The sequence below is a fragment of the Podarcis filfolensis genome (genome assembly GCF_964270895.1).
Source record: "Podarcis filfolensis genome assembly, chromosome: 2".
NCBI lineage: Eukaryota > Metazoa > Chordata > Lepidosauria > Squamata > Lacertidae > Podarcis > Podarcis filfolensis.
The window spans coordinates 67706369-67734140 of record NC_139605.1 but is presented as its reverse complement, the minus strand read 5'-3'; the positions used below and the strand labels follow the sequence as shown (position 1 = coordinate 67734140).

Below are 27772 nucleotides of genomic sequence, written 5' to 3'. Positions count from 1 at the left end.
TGAGCCAGTTTGTTCAGGCAGCACATCACAGGATCGGCTTGTTGCATGCTGTGCAAAGTGTTAAGGCCATCAGAGGATACAGGCAAAGGAAGCAGTGGTTGCTATGGCCACTGTGAAATGCTGCTGCTGACAGCCTTTGTTTTTGTATAAATTTGTTTGTTTGTTTGTTTATTAATATTACATTGATGTTCCCACTTTTCAGCTTACTTCGTTTTTTTCACTTTACAATGCTTTCTGTCTGCCTACCTCTTTCTTTTCCTTCTCTTTCTTGCTTCTGATTTCTCCCTCTGCCATTTCATCTTCCTTTTACCTTTTCCACTATTCTTCTGCCCTCCCCTCCATCCTTTTGGCTTCCCTTCATTGTCCTTTTCATTCTTCTCCTTTCCTCCTTCTCCTTCCCCTTCCCTTCCAGTCCAAACTCCTAGGGCTCCTCTCCCCTAAGTATAGCAAGGGGTTTCTGTGTGTGTTGAGAAAGATGGGCAGGCTGATGGGCAGGCAGAAGGAAAAAGGATATACAGAAAAATCCTTTGTTGGACTACTCAAAAGTAGACCCCACTGAGTTAAATAGGACTTACTCCCAGGTAAGCATGCATAGGATTTCAGCCTTAGAAAGGAGTGGGTAGATGAAACAGGAGTTTAATTAGCAACAAGACTTTTTAAAGTGTTGATCCTGGGGCTTTGCCTCAGGCAGCACAATGTAATCGAGGTAATACGTATGTTAACATTGATCATGGATTTCCATGAAATCCACCCCAAGCTGTTCTGCATTTGATGCCATGTTAAATTTAATTGTGACCCTCTGTATAATTTGGACAAAGCACCACGGCATTTGCAGCTCCTTATCATGAAGCAGTCCTTAATGTAATGCAGGAACAGTTCCAGGCTGAGGATAGGAAATAGAACCAAGTGTGCTGTATGCTGAGCCAGTTGAAAGAATGGAGGCTCTGTACTTGCTTTTTAACCAGGGTTCTGTGCAGTTCCCTGAAGAAGGCTGTAGGTTGCTGTGCAAAGGGTAGAGCTGGCCAGGATGTTGGATTGTAATGAAGGCATAGTAGCTACAGTGGTACCTCGGGTTAAGTACTTAATTCGTTCCAGAGGTCCGTTCTTAACCTGAAACTGTTCTTAACCTGAAGCACCACTTTAGCTAATGGGGCCTCCTGCTGCCGCCGCACTGCCGGAGCACGATTTCTGTTCTCATCCTAAAGCAAAGTTCTTAAACTGAAGCACTATTTCTGGGTTAGCGGAGTCTGTAACCTGAAGCGTATGTAACATGAAGCGTATGTAACCCAAGGTACCACTGTATTTAATTCACTATGCATGAACACAACAGTTATGGGAGGTTGCCTGTGGAGTTACTAGTATCAGACAGAGAAGGTCTACAAGGCTGGTGTTACTTTGCCTAAATCATCTAATCACTTTGCATTTGCATACTTCTTTCTTTTCTTTTCTTTTTAAAAAATGCATTTTCTTCTTCTTACATCTCTCTGTTTAGTGCTGTATAAATTAATACCAGAAGCAAGAGCTAATAAAAAAGATATTCTCCTGTTGTTCCCACCAAACTCTGTATCAGCATTTGAGGAAGGCAATTCTGCCATTTCACAAAGTGAGCACAATTCCACCTCTTTTCCTTAAGTGTCCTATAGGCAATCCAAAATATCCAGATAATTAGAATCATGAACAAATGGGATATATTAACTTCAGCTAATGGGGGTGGGGGCAGACGTTACATTTCATAAAACCAATCTATAATCAGATAATTGCATTTCTATTTAACCGTAACATCTTCTGCAGGAGGCACAGAACTTGTTTCAAAGGAAACTAAATGGTGTCCAATAAGTTATGTTGCTTTCCTTTTTCTGTCTCTAAGCAGAGGAAAAGCCATGAGACTTCATGCTCTGCCATGAATTGCTAGGATGACGTGAACCACAATTTTAGGCATGATTTAGTTGGAAACGACTAAACAACAATATATTTCAATATATGTTTTATTAAACGGGAATGCAAAAGTTTAATGTAAAAGTAAGAGGACAGTTTGACTTTCTATGGTAACTAGAGTTAATTTTTAAAGGGCAAAGTCAAACCTCTTAAGGACATAATTTCAATTATAGTACGTGAACGGAGAAAGAAAGTAGGAGAAAGGAACAAAAGTTTTTTCCCCATCAAATATTGGTTAATGCTCTGGTTGGCCACTGTGAGAACAGAATGCTTGCCCAGATGGGCATTTGGTTTGATGCAGCAGGGTTTTTCTAATGTTATTATCATCTACCTTGGCTAAAGCAACTGTCTCTTCTCTGGTCATTATTGTCGGTCCATTCTACATCTATCTAGAATTGCTGTGCTCAAAACATTCATCCTTACATCATGCAAATCTGAGCATGTATTCCACCAGTTCCTCCACTGTATTCAATTCAGATCCTGAATCCAAATAATCAAATCAGGAATCAGAATCCTCACATAGACTTACGAAAATGACCACCTTTTTTTTTACATAGGCCGTCAAGAGGAGATTGACTCATAGATATATAAAATAGTTTTAAAAACAAACATGCCCGCCAGCATCTACTAGAAACAATTCCTACATGAAGAAACTGAATACAGTATGTGTTGTGCCTACTTCTCACATTATGCAGCAGCAAACTCCAGTTTGCTAAGCACGTAACCCACAGGAACCATGAGTCAATCCCAACTAGTTTTGAGGATGATCTGCACATGCCTGCAAACACATTTGTCACATTCATGCTTTATGTGCATAACATATAAAAGGTAGATAACTTAATTTTAGAAGCAGCCACAAATCTGGGTCAGGTCTCACAGAAAGGAAAAAACACCAACACAGGTGAGCACATTAACAAACACATAAGAATGAGTTTTTCCAATATCTGACTTTTCTAGGAAGTAACAAAATTCAAGCTGGAATTTGCTTGCAACAGAAAACTATAAGAAGGGATATGTATCAAACTGCTTTTTTTTTAAAATGCTCACAAGATTGCAATGGTCTCTCTTGACATTTACATCCAGTGCAATCCTAAGCATGTCTTCTCAAAAGTAAGCACCACTGAGTGTAACAGGGTTTATGCCCAAGTAAAAGTGTATAGGATTGTAGCCTTAATGGATTTATTCCACATTACTCCAGGATGGAAATCTCACATATGAACTTCTTAACATTGGTCATTCTCCTTTTTGGAGAGGGGTATTATATACTTGTCAAAAGAGCAACAAACAATTCACCAACAATTTGCAAATATGCTGCTGATGCCCTTGTATTTAAAGTGTGTGGCTAGAATACAAAGAAGAACCAAACCACACAGATTTCTCTAGTGTGCAGCATTGTTTTGTGTTGTGCACAGAATACAGACACTTCCCTGGGTTCACACCACTTCATCTGTCTATGGTTTCTGATAAAACCATCCTCAATTATTTCCGATAAAACTTCCCACAAGTTCCCACTCCACCACCAAACCCAAAAACATGCAGGAAAGTATTATAAAAACCGAGATGGTGGGCCCCAGCTTTGGCGTCACTCATTAGGTGCCTCTGGCACACTATCAATGTTCTTGACCTCTAGTTATGTGCAAAGGGCATGAGATTTGTCACTTGGATATGGATTAACTATGTCAGAAAAGGAATTCAATTTGCAGGGGTGTCAGTCAGATCATGTTCCATAGGGAATTTCATCTGCACTGAAGAAGTCAAAGGGCAAAAGGCCCACAAAGAGACCCCCATCTGATTAATCTTACACAAACAGTCATAGATTGTAGTCTGGTTAATACATGCACTAAGAACAGTGGCGTAGCGTGGGTTGTCAGCACCCGGGGCAAGGCAAGTAATTTGCGCCCCCTAACCCGTGGATTTGCGCCCCCTAACCCATGGATTTGCCCTAACCCCAGATGTTGCGCCCGGTGCGGCCGGCCCCCCCTGCACCCCCCACGCTATGCCACTGACTAAGAAAACAAAACAGGCATTCTACACCCAACATTAAGAACTTTTCAATCTAATCAATTTCAGTGGGAGTGAAGAGATACTCATTCATTTAACAATGCTTTTAAAAAGTGCTTAAGATCTTTTCTTAGATCATGTCTTGTATGACAAATCGTACAACTGGCAAATGCCATTTATGTAAAAATATGTTTTGGAGGGCTTTTTTAAAAAGGTGACGGAGCATGCTGCTGAATTGATTTTAAGCTTCTTGGTGCTAGTAAGACACAACCTCTGCCTAAAGACAGTTTGGATAATATTTCAATTATGGGGTATCAGCAATGCTTTTCCCCCTAAAAAATGTTTAGGAGTACTTTCGTGTGGTGTAGTGGTTAAGAGTGGTGGACTCGTAATCTGGTGAACCGGGTTCGCTTCCCCGCTCCTCCACATGCAGCTGCTGGGTGACCTTGGGCTAGTCACACTTCTTTGAAGTCTCTCAGCCCCACTCACCTCACAGAGTGTTTGCTGTGCGGGAGGAAGGGAAAGGAGATTGTTAGCCGCTTTGAGACTCCTTAGGGTAGTGATAAAGCAGGATATCAAATCCAAACTCCTCCTCCTCCTCCTCCTCCTCTTCTTCCTACTCATATTCAAATACTGCCCCTCAATGAGGCCAAACTTAGATTTACAAAATGTTTCTGCTTCCCCCCAGAAAAAAAGCACTGGGTATAAGCATACCCTCCAAGTGTCCCTATTTTTTTAATGTTTTATTATGTTTTTATATGTGTTGGAAGCTGCCCAGAGTACCCAGTAAGATGTGTGGGGTATAAACAGTAATATTATCATAAATGGAATGGGACGTCCCTATTTTCATTGGAGAAATGTTGGCGGGTATGCATAAGTGGGCTATTTAATATCACCTTGTAAGTTTCAAAGCAGGCCACGATCCCCTGACCTGCAGCTATGTTGCCTAGCTACAAAGCAGGCCGTTCTTCTACTCTTATCATTACTTGTGAAGTGCATATAATAAAGTATTTGATTATTTTTTAAAAGAAATAAATAAATAAATACATTTTAGTGAATATTGCTACTTTTGCCACTGAAGCTTAGTGTGGTCAGACTCAAGTAAACACTTTCAGAATTAACACTAAATACATTACTTCTGGTAAATGAGCCTACCTTGCTGCTAGACAGCCGTGAAAATTTGAGTCCTGGGCTTTTTAGACTCGTCTACCCATGTACTAAGGGACACGGGTGGTGCTGTGGGTTAAACCACAGAGCCTAGGACTTGCCAATCGGAAGGTTGGCAATTCGAATCCCCATGGCGGGGTGAGCTCCCAATTGCTCAGTCCCAGCTCCTGCCAACCTATCAGTTCGAAAGCACGTCAAAGTGCAAGTAGATAAATAGGTACCACTCCGGCGGGAAGGTAAACGGCGTTTCCGTGCGCTGCTCTGGTTCGCCAGAAGTGGCTTCGTCATGCTGGCCACATGACCCGGAAGCTGTACGCAGGCTCCCTCGGCCAATAAAGCGAGATGAGCGCCGCAACCCCAGAGTCGCCCACGACTGGACCTAATGGTCAGGGGTCCCTTTACCTTTACCTTTTACCCATGTACTATCTGAAACCAAAGAAGAGCATGGATTGCTAGATGTGAATATTTTTTCCAACCCCACTACTGAGACTGCAGCTCTTATCATCTCTGGCCATTGGCCATGCTAGCTGGAAATTGGCCATGATGGAAATTGGAATGCAACACCATGTGATGAATCACAGGTTCCCGGCCCCTGGTTTAATCTGTAGAAATTTCCTTTCCTTAGATGGCTAGAAAGCAATACAGATAAATCACAGAGGATGTAAGTCTCTGGAGGAAGAAAATTCCTTTTGGCAGAGATCTGTTCTTGTTATCCTCAGTTGCTCTCATTGATTCTAGTTGGACGAAGGGCTTGTTCCTAGTCAAATTCAAGTTGGCGCAAAGAACTAATAGAACGTGAATCTGTTCTGTCTATTCATAATCACAGGTGTAGCTTTGGGCTGAAGAAGCACATCTGGCCACCATAATAAAGAAGAATGGTAAAGAGTAGGCATATACAAGTACACTAACATGTCCCAACAAGAGCCCTGTTTATGCTTTCTGTTCTCCAGAACCATGCCAAAAGGGCATGTCTCTCAGCAATGATTGCTGGCATACTAAAAGTATAAATGAGGGTGGGAACAGCACACAGTAAAAAAAAAAGCCATTTTAAATAATATGGCTGACCGTTTTAGGGTGTCTTACTGTGTCCTGCTTCTCATGTAAGTCAGCTCTTAGTGTGACTGTATAAGGACTTATATCATCTTATTTTCCTTTTGCTCGGAACACTTTTCCTTGAAAAATGTTTGTAGAGTTCAAAAGCTTGTAACATTATTGGGAGGGGGGGAGATACATTTACATATTCTCTACCTTTAGGGACAACACAATTATACTTCTCTGATCTATGCAGAAAAAAAATCCTAACAGTACTTGGCACTGACCACCACTTTTTCCAGCTATTAAGCACGAATTATATTTTCATCCAACTGTTTTCTTTTTAAGTTTCATAGATTAACAAAACAGCAAATGATTGCTTAATTGGAAACTTGCTTGATATGCTTAATATACAGTATATGCAAATAACTCAGTTGTCTACTAGTTCATAGATCAATTCCTTTTTAATAACGGTTGTGGACTTGCATGCTGAGGTCCCCCAAAACACCCCTACCCCAATAACTCACACATCACTCATAAATTTTTGTTTAAGGCTTTTGGCATAATTTTGGCCACAACTTTATTAAACATACAAATTGTGAGTGGTTGCTTAGGCATTGGTTATGACTATCTGTCCCGCCCCCGTCCCCCCCCCCCCCCGCCTTGGGGACAGCACTGACTCCCGGATTCCAGTGAAAGCCAGTGTGGAGGAACAAGATCAGGGATAACTGGAGCTGCGGCACAGACCCTCAGCTTCTCCCCGCATGCTCCCAGGGGCTTACGCGGCCCGCACCCGATTCCAGGGGTTTGGACAAAAGGATGGTAAGCACCTGAATTCCTTTAACGGAATTCCCGTGCAGCAGCAACATTGGAGGGGCAGGCACAGCCAATCCATACCCCTCCACCAACCAATTTAAACCAATGCCAAACCGCCAACCTTACAAGTTGTGACGATTTGCTACGCAGTAGGCAAAAACCAAATGGTACACACTAATCAGCCAAATGGAAAAATTCCTACCAGGCCCCCGCACCAAGGCGGACGACCCCATGACAGGCATAGCAAGGTCAAAGCACAAGCCCAAAAGGGAGGGCGGGCGGGTGATCCGGTTCCCACATTGAAAGAGAAAGCAGCTTGCTGTGAACCTTGTTTAAATAACCTGTTCCCACCCCCAAATTGGCAACATCAATTTTATCCCAGCAACTCAAACAGCCAATCCTTGCCAGGCCCCTCTATCTTATCCTGCCTGGCAACTACGGGGTGTCTTGCTAGGCCCCATCCGCAACACATGCTCTCCTTTAGTGAGAACACGCTTTATCTGTTTGATGTAATCCTTTGCATTTGCATTTTCTATAGAATTAAACATAGTGCATCATCTGACAAGGGAAAGTAGGTGACATGTATTCTCCAGATTTGGTTTATCATGCAGAAAGTCCTACCTTTGAAGAAGCAGTCTTTGCTGTGAATAATGTAGATTTTCTTCCTTTGCAAGCAGGATGCTCGATGAAGTTCACAGTGATTCTCATAGAATTTGCCATCAGATCCACACACCGGCATATAACTGGGCTTGCAGTCATCTATGCATCTACATTCGGGCTTATCGGTCTCCTTGTTCACAACGCACTTGCTTCCCCGGCCACAGTACTTCTTTTCACATGATGCATGGAGGCCATCTTGCCCATAAAGCACTGGAAAAGGAGAACAGCGGGGTGGGGAGAAAGAAAAGTTTTGGTGTTAACAACTACAAACTGAGTAACAAGGGAACACTTCTTTTGCCGCAGCATACTTCAATAGCCAAAATACTTTTCCAAAGCTGTCTCAGACAAATATCACAGAGACTGTGCCACCATTTTCACCCACTGTGCTCCACATATTCGCTGAGCACGTGATGGAAGGCTTCATTCATTGGCACCACCCCAATGCCAACCTGCCCAACAGTCCCAACCTATGACCGACATGGGTTCAGTGAAGATCTGATCAGATAGCCTATGTGCTGACAGAGAACATGTGGAGGGCACTGTGTGAAAGGAGCCTCTTGCATTCAGCCTGCCAAGTCTTTGGTTGGTGCCTATATATTATTTACTTGCTGATTTTAAAAGCTGAATTCATTAGCCATATGCATAGACCACCTTTCTAGTAGATCTCTTTGCTAGACATCTCTTTGACTTAGAAGTTAGGTTCCACTTTCATCTCTTGAACTATTGTGGGCCAAGAATCACCATTAACAGTGACAGACAAGCTCCTTTGTCATTCCCCCATCAGCATGCTTAATAGTTCTTCAGCATTTCAGTCATTAAAACATTTCTGACATTTAAAGGCTGCAATGTCAGCATATTTACTAGGGATTCAATTTCACTGAGTGGTATCTAACTACCGTGTCCCATCAGTGTAAGGATTTCTGCCTCCGCAACAGGACTCCCTCCCCCTTCCACTGTGCATGCCAAATCTGCTCCAGAGGGTTGGGAGAACCCCTAGAACAGATGTAGGGGGGCAGGAGGAGAAGAGTGTAATGTTCTGTTGTGTGTGCAGAAAACCTTGCACTGATAGAATGAGAGTGCTATGTTGGATTCCTGCTGTTGAACCTACCCCAGGACTTCTGAAGGAACATGTGCATGATCATGTTGCATGTCTTTTTGAAAAGACACAGAATTAGGTTTGTACTTAATACATTGAGCTGGTCTAGAGGCTGCAAACTGGTGCAAAATACGGAGACTAGGCTGCTGAAGAGGACAGATTATTGCTCAAATGTTTGTGCTGGCTGCCCATATGCTACCAGGTCAGCCTCAAGGTTCCTGTGTAAAATTATAAGGTCATTAATCTGAGTCCAGAATATCTCAAAAACCACCTGAGATCTTCAGGGCATTCACTGTACAGTATTGGACCTCCCATTGCTAGTATAAGTAGCTTCTATCCACCAGGAGCTGTGTGTTCAGTATTGTGGACCCAATTTTATGGAGCTCTTTCCCACTTGAGGTCAGAAGGGCCTCCCTGTTGAACATCTGGCATCTACTGAGTACTTTATTCCTTCCCTTGAGCATTCTAACTGATTTCTGATTTTATATTTTAAACTGATTTTTTATATTTACTGTACTCCATTACTTCTACACTGCTTAGAGACTATTGGGTGGAATTCAACATAATGCTAAGTAGGGCATGCACGTAGAGAATGAGATCTGCTTGCAAAACCACACTTCTGCCCAGCACTCTAGAGCAGATTTAAGGGGTATAGGAAGGATGAGAGGGGCAGAAGTCCTATTGTCTGAGTGGGCAATGCATTCTATGCATGCCGGCAACTGAGCTGAATCCCATCCGCTGTAATTAAGTGGTAGATAAATTGTTAAAATAAATAATGAATAAACAGGTGGCTAAGCCATGTGACAAACTAAAGCCTCAGTGATTAAATAATTACAATATAGCAACCTCGTTGTTGGACCACAACTCCCATCAGGCCCACTAGCATGTCTGATAAGGGATGATGGGAATTGTAGTCCAACAACATCTGGACTGCACTCCATTGTATACACCTGCTTTAATGTAATGAAGACTAATTAGAAGGCATTCAGCTGACAATGGGCACACTCTATTGTTGGATGAGTTTCCAAGGATGAAAATTTAGTTTGGATACACATAGCTGTTTGAAGACATTTGACTGTGACATGAGAGCCATACATACATATTGTTTATTTTGGCATTCTCTTGTTAGTGATCAAATGGTTTCTGAAGCATTTCTAACACTCACAAAACTCGTTTGACTAGAGATTAAGGCTGAACAAAATAAGCTGTATGCAGACAGCACTGACTGGCTGTATCATATCACCTTAAGAGTTTGGGAAAAGATTGCCTCCAACCTTATTTGTCCAGGAGATATTGACCAGGTTTAGACATGTTGACATGTATATCATGCAGGTTCTCATGTTCATATTTATAGCAGGGTTTATACACAGGTTCAAATTTATGCCATTTGATTCCCGTATCTTTCACGTAGTGCCACAAAAAGATTGGATGACACTGAAATCCTAACAAAAAAAAAATGTTAGTCTCTAATAATGTGGGACCTGATGTTTCAGAGAGCAGAAGGCTTACAGCTATTAGTAGAAATGGATACAGAAAAGGATTTCCCAATGAAGGTACTGTTCAAAAATTAATAACTAGCATTTTACTCAATTATCCAAGTTTTTCGAAATTAGAAGATTACTGTGCAACATTAATTGTAATAAGCATAATGTAGAGCATTACAAAAGCATGTTGCAAAAGGACTAATCAAAACAGAAAGGTTAGTTTGCAATTTGCTGCAAGCTTTAATCCTTCTGTTGTTACTGCATTATCATCTTTTCCACCATTATAATGTAGTGCAAAAATGCTTCCATGCCAAAGGTAGGGGCTCCAAAGCCCCTGCTGCCTGAAGTGAGTTATAATATGGAAATGCAACATCAGTCAACAGCTTTATATGTAAAAAATGAAAACAAAATCCCACGTTTCCTCCAGCTGTAGTTAAAGCTTAATTTTCAACACTGTAGATTCAAAGGCAAGGAATCTGTTATTGGAGGATTAACTTCTCTACTCAATAGCTTATTAAAATTCCCACCAACCTTGGCAGGCTGAGAAATATTGACATTTTTTCTTGAATCATAATAAACTAGAAGGTCAAAGTGTCTCCAAGTGGCATAAAAATTACAGTCCCTAAGTGGCATATCTGAATATCCTTTATTCACTTTACTAATTGTTCAGCATGCCCCTGCAACAATATCCATGGGACTGCTAATACTGTAACCTGTGCGTGGCTTGACTGCAAAGGTCATTTACAATTACAGTGTATACTGTACATTTGTCAGAACACATTGTCCCAGTGCTAAAGCACAAAAGCCCTGCAGAAAAAAATCAGCAAAGCTAACAGTCATATAAAGGACTCTATTTTAAAAGAGAACTGTGGGCACTCAAACTTGATTTTGGTTGGGTTGTAGACTTGGGACATTCTGTCCATGGCAGTCTCACACTCTGACTTAAAAAAAAATCATCCAAAAAAGCTCCCAGGACATATTTGGACCCTCGCTCCCTTCCTCCCTCTTCTCTCCAATAACTGTACCCTCTGCTTCCCTGGATTTCATTTACCTGCACTATTCCATACAGTGTACTTGATGGTGCTACGTCATCATTGGTGATGATAATGAGGATGATGATAGAAGCAAACTCCTAACATGATTCATCACATGTTGGCATGACCAAGAAGAAGAACCCAGAAGGAAGCTATGCTGTTAGGAACAACGTTGACTCTCGGTGGTTAGTGCTATCAGGAAGCAGGCTAAGCCACTACCCAAATAGTGGCTCAAGTGCATGCAGTTTTCACTTGCCCTACCCCATGAGTGAATGACTGCTATTCACCCCAACTGGGAAACTCAAGCTAAACTAAAGCACTGCATTAGGAAGACCACTGTGGTAAGGACAAAGCTTCCTTTCACCTGATTGACATGGAAGCACCCCTCACGTAGGAAGGAGGAGCAGAGCCACACCACTGCCCCTGATGTCATGTGCCTCCATCTGACCCTGTTTGCTCATGACCACATACTGAGCATAGATGTCTGAGGAGATGCCGTGTCCTGTAATTCCAGTTCCTGATGAAGGCTATGCCTGTAGTGGGCCATTTGGCACATAATATGTGCACAGTGGGGTCATGTGGCCTCAGGGACAGGGCAAGCAGCACAACTCCACTGTCTCTTTCTGTGTGCAGACTTCACAAGTACAGTGGTACCTCAGGTTAAGAGCTTAATTCGTTCTGGAGGTCCTTTCTTAACCTGAAACGGTTCTTAACCTGAGGTACCACTTTAGCTAATGGGGCCTCCTGCTGCTGCCACGCCGCCGGAGCATGATTTCTGTTCTCATCCTGAAGCAAAGTTCTTAACCTCAAGCGTCTGTAACTTGAAGTGTCTGTAACCCGAGGTACCACTGTAATTTGTGAATGGAGTTGGAGCTCTGCATCTCTCTGCACACCCCTCACCCACTGAACTGGTGAATTAACTACTAGGTAACTTGGCATTGTATCCAGATAGAGAGATGCTAATTTTCAGCCTGGTAAGGACTAGCAATTTGCAGAACGCGGCAATACTCACTTAAGAATAAAAATCAATAGAGGGGCATGCTTTGCTGAGGAGGGGTGGATCATGGGGATTTATATCCACACAGTCAAAATTGCAAATATCAAAATCTGACCTTGGAATTCAACATGTAAGCACTTAAGTCTGAGTTCCTGCTGCATAAGGAACAGCTAGCCCCAATGCTCAGCGGCATTATTCAACCCATGTTTCCCTGAGCTCTTTGGCAAGGACATGCTAGAGAGGATTATTAGACTTCGGCAAATTAATATTTGTATAGTCCTTTGAAGAGCTAAAGCACCACACAAGAATTATCAGTCAATGTTCAGTTCAGGCAAGAGAAACAATAGACAGGCTTCAGCTGCGAATGAGTCAATACGAGAAAAGCCCCAAGGCATTTCCCATTTAGAAACACAGCTCTCGCTTCCCATTAATATAATTTGATATTTTTACTAATACACGGGATGTCACTGAATGCCATTCAAAGTTACAGAAAAGGATTCCTCACAGTGGCAAATAGCAGCCGCAGTCGGTTTGGCACAAAGCCATGCCTGCTGTCCAGTAGTGTAATTACTTGGGGCTTGCTGCAGTGTTAATTATCTGGAATGTTTGGTTGTAGGAATATAAAGAATTGTGCCAATGAGTAACTGTTTGCAGGGGCTAAGCCTTATTTATCTGCGCCAGTGGGCAGATTCACGTTGGGGCTCTAAATAAAGCAATAAACCAAATCTGTTGTAGTGCTAGTCTGATAGTATTTTAGCACATGCTTTGGTTATGTACATTTGGCAAAAGCTAAGCTCCAGGTTCCTCAGCCTAGTGAAAGGCATCAAACCATCTATTTGTAACAGAGTGCTTGTGATTAAGAAGGCTGTCACTCAGAGGGCATCTAGAGGCACTGTTGTTCTTCACCAGATCCATTTAATTTGTGCCCTGGTGATTTAAAATAATGCTTCTAATGCTGCAATTCTATGTACACTTAAGGGGATTTAATCAGTAGCAAGCCACACATGGGAAACGCTGTCAAACATAGTGGGATTTGCTTCTGAATAAATAGTGCTAGGACTGAGCTCTTAGAGGCAAACTAGACAGCATTAATTGGGCAAATGGAACGCAATTCTCACATACTGTTTGTTATGTAAAGAGCAGCTGCAGGCAAGCTGGAGCAATGTCCTGGTCCTGGTTTTGGCCCTGGGGGGCGGGGAGAGAGAAATCAGTTCTCCACAGTTGCTATTTGCATTTCTAGGGAAGCCTCCGCAATGGCAACTTTGGACATGAATCTTCTGCAGGTACATTAGCAGAGAAAGAAAGAGTTAACTTCCCTGCCCCACAGTCCTGAGAGGCTTCCCTGTGGCTGTTACATCCCGGATTACCCAGGGTTCCAGTATCTGGGCAGCCTGTGCATGAAATGATAAATGTGTGAATGATTCACCACCTTGGACAGCCATTGTAGTGAATGGACTGGAGAGGTAGCTCTGGGCGGACCTGTCCCCCATGGGCTCAGGGCTAAAACCATGGACCAGAAGCCCCCCTTTATACTCACTTTCCCTCTCTCTTTGAACAATATTATCTAGGGGTCTGTAGAATATCACAGGGATGGGGGACCTGTCCCCTTCTATGTTGGACTCCCATCAGGCCCAGCCAGCATGATCAGTGGGGTCAGGGAGGGTGGAACTTCATTGCGCAATAGCATCGTGTTTCCCTCACCCCACCCCAGCATTGCTCCTCCAATCAAAGCTGCCTTCCTGGTATGCTACTTGATATTTGCTACTCTTCTCATCTGATCCCATCCTGTCCTGCAAGCCTACTCAACTCCCATGATCCTTATTCAGTGTTTATGCCATGGGTGAAATTGTAAAACAGACAATAGCTGAGGTAGAGAAGAATGGGAAAATAGCGCATAGCATGTTGCCTACAAGCTGGCTTTGTTTTGAGCTGTTCTTTAGCCAAATAGGTCCCCCCTCCCCTCTTTTCAAATAAAGGATCCACACAAATAAGCTATTTTGGAGCGAAATACTGCTTGGCATTCCCAACATGGCAAACCACACTACAAAGAACAGCCTCATAAGAGGACTTCTCAAAAGCACTCTTAATTAACACACAGGTGAGTAATAGCTTCCGACTAAACATTTGACCTGGGTCATCTGGTACATTAAGCAAAGTAGCTCCAAAGGCATGTTCTTTCATGTGATTGCTATTTACAACAATGCCTGTCTGTTAAAAGCATATGGCTGTCCAAAGAAGACTTGACTGCCTAAAAAGAAATTTCTAAGGCTCATCAGCCAAGGCGAACTGAAGGATCTCTCAGGTCACTTCTCAGCTTCTGAGACGATGACAAAATTCAGGATGTAGTTCACTAATTAAACAAGCCGCTCATCAACATTTCTCTCGTGTTATTAAAGCTGAATGAATTCCCCACTCTGGCAAGGAGTATAAAAAACAGTAATGGAAAAGGTAATCAAGTGAAACTACTAGCTAACTGCTTGGAGGATTTATGAGCCCACCATGCTGCATAAAAAAGATATAATTCGTTTAATTTATTAGTCATAAAGAAAGTAATTTACTTTGGTTAAAAACTGATCATCTTACAAAACAAGCCACTTTTTGACACTAATTAAATTTACCAAATATGGCCGAAGACTGGAGGTACTATATTATATTAACATTAGTTTGACAGGAGAAGAAGTCTATTTGTATCCCTTGTGAACTGCTCCTGGTGATCACATGAATTCAGGTTAGAAATAAGTGATGTATAGACATTAGTAGAAAGAAGTCTGTGAAGCCATGGTTTTCCTTGATATTAAATTCAATGGACATGATCTAGCCAAAGCTACACCATACTTAGCTCTGGTAGATTTCAATTGGTCAGTTAAGTGCACATTCCTGTTTCCCCACTGAAATCAATGAGATTTCAAAGTGGATTTTGATCATGCACATCTCATCAGTATCCTTTAATACACAAAACACAGTACACTGCTAAACTCAGTTTCCAATATTTTCAAAGGTTTTATGTTTTTTATAACCGTACTATGGTATACACTGTCACCTCTCTTAAAAAAATCTATTCTCTACTGCAGTTTCAATGCAAAATTTCCGATTGGCTGAACGTCCAGTAAGTTTAATGGGAGTTAAACCTCCTGCAGAATTTACTAGCAGGTTTTGTTTTTAAATGCATCTCCACGATCATGAGAACTATAAATTTCCTTTTAAAGACGCAGATAGCTCAGATAGCTGAGCTTAGGAATGTGAATTCTGCATCAGACATCTTACCGAGTACAGAACCTTTCATATGCAGAATCATAGGACACTAACAGTTCAGATTATAATGGTTAGGGTACATTCTGCAGTTTCTCTAGCTGTGAGTGTCTCTAGCTGTATATTCAGTAAATATTGCAGGTTACAATCCATTCCAATAAAAAATATATGAATGCTATGGCACTGATTTCAGTGTTTTATGGCTTGCATAGATCACATCTAGGCCATCAAAATGCTATCAAGCATGAATTACACATTAATTACCTGTGAAGAATAGTAAGTAAATTTAAATATCCTGCGTGCCCCCATCGTATTGAGCAAGTATAATTTACTTTGCTTGTAAGGATAATAAACTAGCAGATCTGATAAGGGAGCTTCCTCCTTCCCTTAGCAATGCATATTTATGATCTATTCCTCAGGTAAATTTATACTTTGAAGCAATATAAATTTAGTCATATGCTAATTCAGCTCCGTTGCTCTTCAGCTAGCAAACCAAAGTATGCATTTTTGTCACTGCAATATGACGGGTTTGGCATAATTTCTAAGGGGCGCTTAAGTCCAACTCAGCAGGCAAACGGTGCTGATTTCTCATATTTGTTGTACATGAGAGCAAGGATTTGGAGACGGTTTCTCCCCCGCCCTCTTTTTCTTGCAACAAGAACCCCTTGTTTAGAAGAAAATTTTCTTTCTGTTTTATATTGCATAAGCTTACAAGAAGTTTGCCTCTGCAGAAACATCTTGTACTCCTGGAAAGACTAATGGGTTCTTTTAAAACAACAACAATAACAACCAACCAATTGCAGCCCACTCTTTTAGCTGATGAAGTCTGGAGGTCATGCACATTTTTTAGGCACATTATCTAAAGAGGATATAGAGGAGGACACCAAGGTGTCAGAATTCCACTGGAAAGAGATAACAGGAGATAACACTCTAAATGACAGAGTGTTATTGGCCCCCATATTAATTTTAGGACACTCTGGGAATTGGAATAGGAGGACAGCATGCCTGATTTATAACCAGGGAATACAGCTTGAAAAACTGGGTGAGATTAAGCTAGAAATATTTTAGTCATAGTGCAGAAGTTTATGCATAAAAATCTGCTAAGCAGATACATTCATCTACGATGGGCTAACATAACAGATTGTCTAGATCAGTGGCTCCAAAACATTTCCCCTCACAGACCACTCAAAAATTGCTGAAGGTCTGGCAGACCACGTAAGGATTTTCTTTTGCCTGTTGTAGCAAATGTAATGCACAGTGCTGGATGCAGAATTATTTTTAATAGTATTTTTTAGTGCTTCTTTTTATTTCCTATGTTTTGTATTTTGTTGTATCACAATTTGAATTCTATGGAATTCTAATACAATAAAATACAATGTTAAGGAATAAAAGTAATAAAAATACAATTAAAAATTAATATGACTATTTAATGCTATCAGTGTGCCGTCTTCCATCTTTAATCACAAATCTGCAGATATGTCATGGACCACCTGAATGACACTCATGGACCACTGGTGGTCCAGAGACCATAGTTGGGGAATTGAGGTTGGAGTGAAAGGAAGGTAGAATGAATGATTGACAGGCAGACAAAGCTTATGTGAGGGAGAGCAGAACTGGATAACGTCATAGTGGTAACACAGATAAGGCAATAACATTAATTCACATGATATTCATGGAAGATAAAGGCTGTCAGTGGCTACTAAAATAAAAAATCTTATTGTTTTAATTTTTTTAATTGTTTTTAATGTTTTATATATGTTTTTTATTTGATATTTTATTGTTCCTTTTCTTGGATGTGTGCTTCCTCAGGCTCCCTTAGGGATAGAAATTTAAGAAATAAATAAGTAGATAAAGGCAGAGCTACAACTACCTTCTCATGTGAATATTGAGGTGATATATGGTAACTGAATTGTCATCTGTGGGAAGGACACTCTTAGAACTTAATTTTAATGCTAGGCACCTAAATTTAAAGCTTAGTTGACCACCCAATGAGCCCATTAAGTAATCTAATATCTGTATATTTTTCTTAGTTAGGCCTTGTCAGGACATTGGAGGACATTGCAAGAAATGAAGAAATGCCTAGTTATCTGTGCTTTAGGGTATGGATCACAGTGAAGTTGGGAATTGAGCGATTAGAACTAAAGATCTCTAAATGCTTCTAAAAGCATGATATGAAATCCCTGTAGGCGATTGCTCAAAGCTGGGCTTGTTGAATCTCATTTCTTTCATTACCTCTTTCCAGCAGCCCCAGGCTTTGCCTCTTAATCCCAAGGCCATCCTTCTTTCTCTCTTCTTCTTCTGTTGCCTTTTACCCTTTGACCACTGCAGTGAATGCTTACACTCTGAGGCCTATTCTAAAAGATGAGTGAGATCAATAGTTCAGCGTCACACATCCATTGCTTCAGTGAGATTCCTTTAGCAGAGGCCGTGCACAAAATTTGTGGTGCAATGATGAAATAAATGTCCAAATAACATATCAGTTATCATGGCCATTCTTTAAACGCTGAGTCCAGTGGAAATAGTCAGATGTCATCTGAGATATCTTAATTTTTAAAAATCTATTTCTCTATTAATATCTGCATCTACTTCCTAACCTTGAAAATTAACTACTGCAAGATAGATATATGTAACACCCACTTACATTGTAGCCTAACTGCCCACCGCTGCTGCCCCCGCAAGCACAATATTTTTGAGGGATCAATGATTCCTCCATTTCTTTTATATTTCTCAGAGGGAATTTTGTCTCTCTCAATTATTTCTGAACTTGTGGAATGTGGTGACTGAAGACTGTGAGGTGGGTTGCCTAGGGTCTGGACCAGGGGTAGGCAACTTAAGGCCCGGGGGCTGGATGTGACCCAATCCCCTTCTCAATCCAGCCTGCGGATGGTCCAGAAATCAGCGTGTTTTTATATGAGTAGAATAAGTGCTTTTATTTAAAATGCACCTCTGGGTTATTTGTGGGGCATAGGAATTCATTCATTAATTTTTTTCAAAATATAGTCTGGCCCACCACATGGTCTGAGGGACGGTGGACTGGCCCATGGCTGAAAAAGGGTGCTGGCCCCTGGTCTGGACATTGGTCAAACATTACATAGGAACTCTACACAAATTATGAATGCTGCGCAGGAACTCTCTAAGGCAAGAGTCTTTAAGGCAACCCTAAAACATGCCCCTCTTTGCTTAATTGGGACTGAACCATCATTACTGCCCTGAACATGATAACACAGGAAAACTGCATAAACTATTATATAGAAGCAGTGTACAGTGGTACCTCGGGTTACATATGCTTCAGGTTACATACACTTCAGGTTACAGACTCCGCTAACCTAGAAATAGTGCTTCAGGTTAAGAACTTTGCTTCAGGATGATAACAGAAATTGTGCTCCGGCGGTGCAGCGGCAGCTGGAGGCCCCATTAGCTAAAGTGGTGCTTCAGGTTAAGAACAGTTTCAGGTTAAGAACAGACCTCCAGAACGAATTAAGTACTTAACCCGAGGTACCACTGTACTTGTATGCTTCAGTCCCAACTAGCCACACCAACTAGGGTTGAAGGAGGCTCATGTGATTCACTATGTCTCTCAAAATCTGGGTGTGTGGACCAGGTAAGCTGCAAAATGGTTCCTTTTCCTGCTCATGTGTCCCAAAGCTCTGAAAGTTTTGGAAATTGAGGGCAAGTCTAGGAATCCCCCATCCTGCTGCCTCTGGCTCAGCACCCAGAGGCCCAATGGCTTTCCATAGTGGCCCATGCAGAGCTTGTCTGAGGTCTGGGGCAGGAGTCTTGTTAGAATAAGTTTATAAACTCAAACAAAAAGGCAGCTGGTCCCTGGTGGGGGTCCCCAGCCAACTTAGCCCTCCAAGGACTGGGCATGATGCCATGAAATGGCAGGACAGCAGGGATGAGGAAGAGGATAGCGGCGAGGGGTGTAGCCATGACTGGGGCACACCAGGGCAAGCTGGGGGTGGAGGAGGAGAGGTTGGTGTAGAAAGTACTCACAGCGTGTCGGAGGATGGTGAGGGGGTGGGGGGTTCAGTGCACAGGAACCAGAGCAGCAGGACCCATCTCCCTGTCCATGAACACGGCAGGTTCTGAGGCACAGGGAGAAGAAAGCAGGGTACTCTAGGAAGCTGAGACAGTCAAGGCCCACAGCCCTGCTCTCTAGCTGGCCAGGTGGGGCTCGCTAGCTCCGACGGGAGGCATGTGATTCCTTAGCTGGAGTAGACTTGGAACAGGTGAGGCTCACTTGCCTCATCAAGCCCAGATGCTGCAATCAGCATGCAGAGTACACAAGGGAAGCAGAGCTGAGGTGCTGTGTCTGCTCAACTTCCAGGGAGCTCTTGGGGACTGTGTTTGTGTACAACTGACCTTCAGGTGCTCTGAGCTCTGGATTGGCTGCAGAGGCAGGAACTGGGCCTGACTGAACTTTGGGCCTGTGGGCCTGTGTGCTAGTATCTGCCTTGGGATTGTGTACCCCAGCAGGACTTGCACATCTACTGAACTATCATGGCTCCCTACATCGGGTTGCCATGTGTCCTCTTTTTCCAGGACATGCCCTCTTTTTCATGGGTAGAGTCGTCATAGCAATTTATAGTTAAAAGTAGAAGTTGGCAAATGTGTCCTCTTTTTTGCTCTTCAAAATATGGTAACCCTAACTAAGCGCCATTTAACCCAGCTACTAGGCAAAGTAGGCAAATAAAAAACTCCTCTTCTCATGTTCTGTCTGATCAATAGACAATTCTTACCTGACCCCTCAGTGACCAGATAACTTGCTTTGAAGCACAGGGAGCTTGGGGTGGATGCTGAAACCAGGATTTAAGAAGCAGGTGAAGGGATTTCTAAGCCCTTTCTGGCTCTGTCCCACTCCAACAGCATGTGGATGCAACATCTTTTCTGTGGTGCCCCCCCCCCATTTGCGGAATGCTCTCTCCAGGGAGGCTCACCTGACATCTTCATTACATATCTTTAGGCACCAGGCAAAAACTTTCTAATTCTCCCAGGCCTTTGGCTAATTAAACTATCTATGGCATTTTAAACTTTTGGGGTATTGTTTTGTTTGTTATTATGTTATGCATCTTTGTGGTTTTATACTGTAAACCACGCTATGGATGAAGGGCAGTGTATTAATTTAATAAATAATAATGTGTATTCAGTCCCTTGAGAACAATGTGCTTTCCAGGCAGTGGATGCTTGTTCAAACTATTATCACATTTAGAGTGAATGGTATGGCTATCTTCACCCTGTCATACCCAAATGGGATGGAAAATTGGAAGAGTTTTTTCCTGCCAAACAAGCAAAGTGCATAAATGAGCATAGATCATAGCCATGGTCAGAATAATGTAAATAGAGTTTAGGCCCTCTCTCTCCCAGATAGTTTTGCCTAGCCTAGGTGAAATTATTGCTGACCAAATAAAAACAAAAGCTTCCTAAAACTGAAGACTTCAAAGCTGATTCCTGCTTTTGTAAATGCTTTTTGAAATTCACTGTAGGGATTGTGCTAAGACATTGTGCTGAATCACCACCACCATTCAGATTGCTATAAACATGGGAGCCAGGGGAGCAGTTACTTCACTGACGAAGCCCAGCATAATACTCTAGATGTGAGTGCTACATCACGTTCTAATATATGTTGCCACCTACAAAGATTATCTGGCTTTTACTGAATTTATAAATCATGAATGCTCTTTTGACCTTTCTTTCTCCCTTCGTTTCTCCACTCTGGACCACACGTTGCATTTACCAAAGAAATACTACACAAAATGGCCTCTCCATGGCAAGTGATTCCAATATCAGCATTGAGGACTAGAATGATATACAACATGGATCGCTGCTTTAATATCACGAGTCTCTGCACTCCTGCCAGTGACCTCCAGGAAAGTAGAGCCTTTGTTTGGAAAGATACATCATGCCTCAGAATATCAGTTGCTAGTGAACAAATACCATCTGCCATGGCACAAAGTGGCATGTGGGGTGGCATTGTGTACCACCCTGAGAGACACATGGCATGAGTGCCAGATGTAATGCATGGAAAGAAGAGCATGTTATGGCACTGTGTAAATTCTGCTCCCTTCTCAGTCTATTTATTCTGCTCCTCACTTGCCCTAAAAGGTGACAAAATAGACAAGACTGATAGTCTCTGAGTGGGATTTTTTAAAAATGAGTGGACCTGAGTGGTTTTGAAACAGTATCCTCTCACCACCACCACCACCCTCAACTATTTCATAATCCACACATAGTGTCAGTTTAAATACATGGTCATGATGGGCAGTGAAGTGAAATAAAAGTAGAGAGGTACCCTGATACAAATTTATAGTGATTGAGGATCACATAAATCACCCCTCTTGATTACAGAACCTGTGAAGTAGGGAAAGGATCTTCACTATGGCTTGTGGATTGTGCCCGCAGAACAGGAACGCATAAAAAGCCCTGCTCCAAGTTGTTGTGGAATGTGCTGCTGATATTTTTGGAACCTGAAGGATAAATTATCCTGGGATGGATCTACACAGAGGGGGGAAACCGGCTATAAACAAGTCAGAGATTAGATCGTTATAACAAAAGGGGGAGGGGCAACCCTATGGAAAATAGTGTATAAAATTTTCCTGCTTTCTGGCGCCATCTGGTGTTGCATGTTTATACTGCATCCAAATCGTTGTTTCTTTACTAATGTAGCTGAGTCCTAAGTCTCTCAAGTAATGTGATCCTGATCTGTATATGTTAGTACCACCTCAAACTTGGCCTGGTGGCAGATTGGCTGCCAGTGCTAATCCCACAAGCAACGTGTTTTTATGTTAGCAGTAAGTTTACTGCCACAAGTGACCTAGCCACAATGCTATGTATAGTGTTAAGTATTTAAAGCTAGATGGTGGGGATTATGTAACAAAAGAGGGGAGGGGAGGGGAGGAGAGAGATGGAAGAGGGCCGAGTAACAAGGGCTCATATCTCTCAAGGAACATGGAACAGGGGCCTGGGCTTCACCTCCCTCAGGATGTTAGAGCAGCAATCCTGAGACAAATGTAATTTGTGCCTTAGCTTTGTTGAATATTTGTCAAGAACCCAGTTGCCACCATGCTTTAAAAGAGGTTGGATGGTTTTCCCCATTTTAAGACAATTGAAACAGCTAATAAATATGGCACCCAAGTTAATGAGTTTTAAAGAGGCAACAAGGCACAATAATTTACATATTGCTGTAAGTGGATTAACAATGTAAATAGGAGACAGCAGGAAAAATTGGAAGGCTGTTGTTTTTAAAGGACTATTCACAATGCTCTGAAAGGAAAGGGATTACGCAAGCTGTAAATTCTTATTTCAATTTTGGCCAGCGTGAGGGAACTCGGGATACTCCATTTTGAGAGCAGGCCAACATATTGTCAACTGAAAACAATAAAGCAAACACTTTTGAATGCTTGTTTTTGATTTCCCTGTTATCTTTAGCTAAGCTATTTTCTTGGCTCAGAGATAACATTTTCACAAACAATACCATCTTTTTCGGTTGCTCTAAAAGGCTTTGTAGCTATATTAACAAACTCCCAAAGCTTTGTTTTACATTGGCAGTTGCCACTGGTGAGACCAAGTGGTCTACTACAAAGCCTGATTAATTTGACATTTGCACCTGAATTCTGAGATAAACTCTGGTATCCATGGGTGGCAAGTTCTTGCTTCTCAGTTCCCTGAAACCCAGGCAGTGTCACATGAAGCTTCTTTTGCCTATGTCCTGGATACCACTGAGCACCATTGTTTTCAACATGGCTGTCAGTCATTACCCCCCACAACCACCACCCCAACCTATGCAAGCCATCCCTTAACGCAAAGAGAAACCCATGGTCCTTCAGATGTTTTTGAACTGCACTTAGTTCCACCCAGCATGGCCAATGGTCAGGGATGATGGGAGTGGTGATGGGAATCCAACAACATCTGGAAGGCCACAAGTTCCTCATCCCTGATTTAATAGAGTGTGTCATCACTGACTGATGATCATACACATGTGAATTCCCCTTATTTTCAATATATGAGATGGCAATTAGACCCCAAAGACAAGGGGCATACATCTAACTGGATAGGAAGGAGAATATAACAGTGGGAAAGAGACAACAAAAGAGCTCAGCTGGGGAATAAAGTTAGACCAAAGGTTTTGCAGAAGTGTTCTGAACTGTGGTTTGAAGAAAGAGGCACCAATGTGGGTGTGCTGGAAGTAAGTTCCAGTAGTGCCTGGTGTAGTGTGGCAGAGCCACTGAGCTGACCTTCCTTACCTTACCTGAATGGCACTGGGGGAGGCTGGTGGCAAGGTCAGGGCTGTACAGATACACCAGTATACCTGAAGGAGTGTCTCCACCCCCATCGTTCGGCCCAGACACTGAGGTCCAGCTCCGGGGGCCTTCTGGCAGTTCCCTCACTGCGAGAAGTGAAGCTACAGGGAACCAGGCAGAGGGCCTTCTCGGTAGTGGTGCCCGCCTTGTGGAATGCCCTCCCATCAGATGTCAAGGAAATAAACAACTACCCGAGTTTTAGAAGACATCTGAAGGCAACCCTGTATTGGAAAATTTTTAATGTCTAATGTTTTTTAAAAAATTATGTGCTGTAAGACACCTAGAGTGGCTGGGGAAACCCAGCCAGATGTGCAGGGCATAAATAATAAAATTATTATTATTATTATTATTATTACTACCAGTAGTGGGACTAGACTGACTCCAATCTAGTTCACAACCCTGACTTTGCTGCTGCCCTAACCCAGCATTGTCCCAGTAAGGCTTTGGGAGGGTAACTCTGTCCCACCACACCACCCAATCCAGACACAAGGGCAGTGAGGGATAAACAATTGGTGAAGCAAGGAAGAGTCTCCTCTCTTTTAGAAGAGCAGGTTGCCTTTCGCAAGCCTTTCTCAAGCTCAAAGTGGTAGAGCTGGAGGTCAGATCTGAGTAATATATTGGGATATGAGAGCAGAAAGATAGAAAGGTGAGGCTGTGGAATCCTTTAAAGGTAAGAACAAGGAGTTTGCACTAGAAATGGGAAGAGGGTAAGATAAAATGCAGATAGGATGTGAGGGATAATCAGGCCCCTTGCTAAAGTACTACACCCCAGAGATGGAATTAACCTTTCACGGAGGATATTTCAAAGGTAATACTTAATGAGCCTCACAACTCTAAATCTAATTACAAGGCTTCTGTTCCAGTTGTTGAAGTTCAAAACTAGGATTCAAGTATTGCTCTCCACCACACACTCATGGAAAGGTAAAGAGTTGATGGCTCAGAACTGACAAAGAGCAGCTATGTTTTCTAAATCATTCAGGAGCATAGGCAGCAGCCATACCTCAGACCGTTGGTTCATATAGCTCAATTTTTGTCTTCACTGATTGACAGCATCTCTCCAGAGTTTTAGACAGAAGGTTTTTTTTCCAACCCTACATGAAGATGTTATGGATTCAAGCTGGGACCTTTTCAGAGGGAGTGGGGATTGTCTCTTGGTCTTTTTCACCTTAAAATAATCAAGAAGTATCTGAATGGTGTGCATTCTTCCTTTCACATAACTGAAAACATGAGCCACTTCACACCAGCTGGAATTTTTTTCCTGATGCTTGTTTGTGTTGGGAAGAGACCTACTCTAACAAGCACGACAGCATGAGGCTATCCTTAAAACGGCCTGTGGAATGCCAAAGAACTATGGATAATTTTTCTTTCCAAGCAGAACAGTAGATATTTTTAAAAGGAGTGAAATTAAGCTTTTGCCTTTTTTTAAAAAAAGAAAATCTTCCTAAAACCTATGACACAAACAATTTCTTCCTGGCACAGCAATGGCTTGTAGCATAGGCTGATTGAATCAGATATGATGGAGAGAGAAAGAAGTTGATAAAAATGACAGAGCTGAAGTTTCATAGGTTAGATTTTCACCCACAGCTGCAAAAGCCCTTTTGATGAAAGATAATGGCCTGCTGAAAACTATGACACACAAACCCTCAGCAAAAAAGAAAAGAAAAGAAGAAAAAAGAAATTGATGTTCAAACATGTGCCCCACCTTGATACATAATATTCCAGGTGAGTGTGGGTGAAAAGCCTTGTTTATTGGGATGGATGGGTAGCACAGGAGCCTGAGTTGCCATCGGCAACAGCTTCCTACCATTGATTTTGTTTTCAGCAATGAGTTCCAAATAATATTACAGCAGCTCAGTGCAGCCAATGGAATACCATGTAAGAAACGGAATGATGCTGTGTGATGATGCGTGAGGTGCTTATATCACTAAGGCTACCAAGCCTTAATGCACAGAGTAGGAAGCAAATACCACTGAACACAACTGAATTTACTTTTGAGTAAACATGCATAGGATTGTGCTGTGAATATTGCTACATAAAGTCATATGCTGCAAGAAAGCAAATAATAAAAGATGCTGGGGAAATGTGCTGGAAGGTGAATGAATATGTAATAATTGCATGACAATGTCACTTTGTTCAGTGACAGTGAAAACCTGCACAAAACAAATCCAGATGGATACGAATGAACATTTTGAGTGAGCTGAAAGCTGGATGAAAAGTCAACTTTTCATGTAAAATGAAAATAAGGAGTGGGGTATTGTTTCGGCAACCCTAGCGGTAAGCAGTATAATAAAAAGGACAGTACTTTGGGCAGAAGTAGTAAGACACTTTGGAACTACGGATTTGGATAATGTTTGCAAATGGCAGTTTCATTATTTTCACTACTCAGAGTCCCCTGTTTTTGGCATCATTAACCTGAAATTCTAACTCAATAAAAAGATCCATTTGAGCTGATATCACAGTGATGCATCTTCACAGTCAGTAGTCAAATCATGGATGCAATTGCTGGGTGAATGCTTCGAACCTGATTATTTTAATAAATCATTCACTCAAATTATTTTAATAAATCATTCACAGCTGCGCTTTAGCCCATTCTCAGTTTCTTGGTTTCTTTCTTTCTTTCTTTTTTCTATTTTTCTGCTGAGGGTTTGTGTGTCACAGTTTTCTGCAGGCCATTATCTTTCATCAAAAGGGCTTTTGCAGCTGTGGGTGAAAATCTACTTGGTGAGTGCTTCCCAGTTGTAATCTGAAATGCCATGTTACTAAGTTCTGCTGATCACCCCGCCAGCCTGATGTCACCACCTTGTACTATAAATCCATTTTATTCCAAGAGACCTTCATTCTAAAACTTCTCTCCAGTCTCCCTAAGGGCCATCAGATATGCTAAGAAGCAACTCATGTAGTACCTTTGCACTCAGTCAACAGTAAACACATTTTGAGCAGCCAGTTCTGGATTTGCACCATTATGTGGTTGTTGTCTTTTGCAAGCCTGACCTCAGTCCTACAATCAGGATAAATTGGTCCCCAAGTGGCAATTCCCAAGTTTAGATCATTGGGCTATGGAATGGAGATAAGAGAAGGAAGCCAGTATACAGAAGTGTTTTAACAAAATCCAAGAGCATAATGGCAAAGTCTAACAATCAACGTAGGTCAACAGTCCTTGTAAAACACTTTTGTTGAATGCAGGTAGAAAAACTACTGCATATTAATTTGGAAGCAAAGTAGGCTACATCTCCAGTAATTCTAAAGATAATATAAATGGTATATGTTCAGAGCTCCTTTCTTCAAAACACTAGACCTATCTTCTAAATAATTTTAGCTTCCCTCAAAATGCTCCAGCTGTTTCACCTAAGGAGCTGCCATGTTCTCTTTCAGTTCGGCTTTACATGAAATTTCAGTGGCACTTCCAACAGAAAACCTGAGCCTAAAAAACTACCATATAAATATGGTAGAAAGAAATAAGAACCCCCTGGAAAATACTCTGACAGACATAATTGTGGGGGGCCAGAATCCTCTGGACGCCTGCTTTATTTCCTTCCTTACATCTGTGTTCGCCATATGAGTTAGGGATAAAATGAGAGGCTAGACTCCAAATGTCACGAGCTTTGTCAATTTTTGCTTTGTTCTTAATGTGCTTTAAGCACAGCCTTTGTGTCCTTTAGTCTACTTCATATGTAACCTACAGAGAAAAGGGTGAGATTAGTACAACCTGCCGGTAAATGTTTTTGGCAGAAGCTTGTCTTGTAAAACCAAACAAAAAGATTTATAGCCTAGCTCCACAGTGAGTGCAAATTACTTTAATGGATTTATAGGAGTTGAGTTATGGTCCAATTTAATATTTGGTGACAAGAGTTTTGTGAGCTCAGGTTGCCACAGGAGAGTTTGCTGGAATAAATAATGCATTATGCTGCCCACTTCTGACATCAAAGAGAAGAAAAGTAAAGATCATGATTCTAGCCAAAACTATGCGGAGTGTAAAAGTTCCCTCTGGGGATGAACGTGGGTTG

General features: G+C 41.9%; 1 protein-coding gene across 3 annotated transcripts in view; it reads right to left on the bottom strand.

Annotated features, from left to right (window-relative positions):
* Positions 1–27772, bottom strand: part of FSTL4 (follistatin like 4) — a 340016-nt gene that overhangs the window by 215438 nt on the left and 96806 nt on the right. For all 3 annotated transcript variants that reach the window (XM_083600096.1, XM_083600097.1, XM_083600098.1), the window contains exon 4: positions 7573–7821. In XM_083600096.1, coding sequence (XP_083456222.1) covers positions 7573–7821 — 249 coding nt within the window. The remainder of the gene's footprint in view (positions 1–7572; positions 7822–27772) is intronic.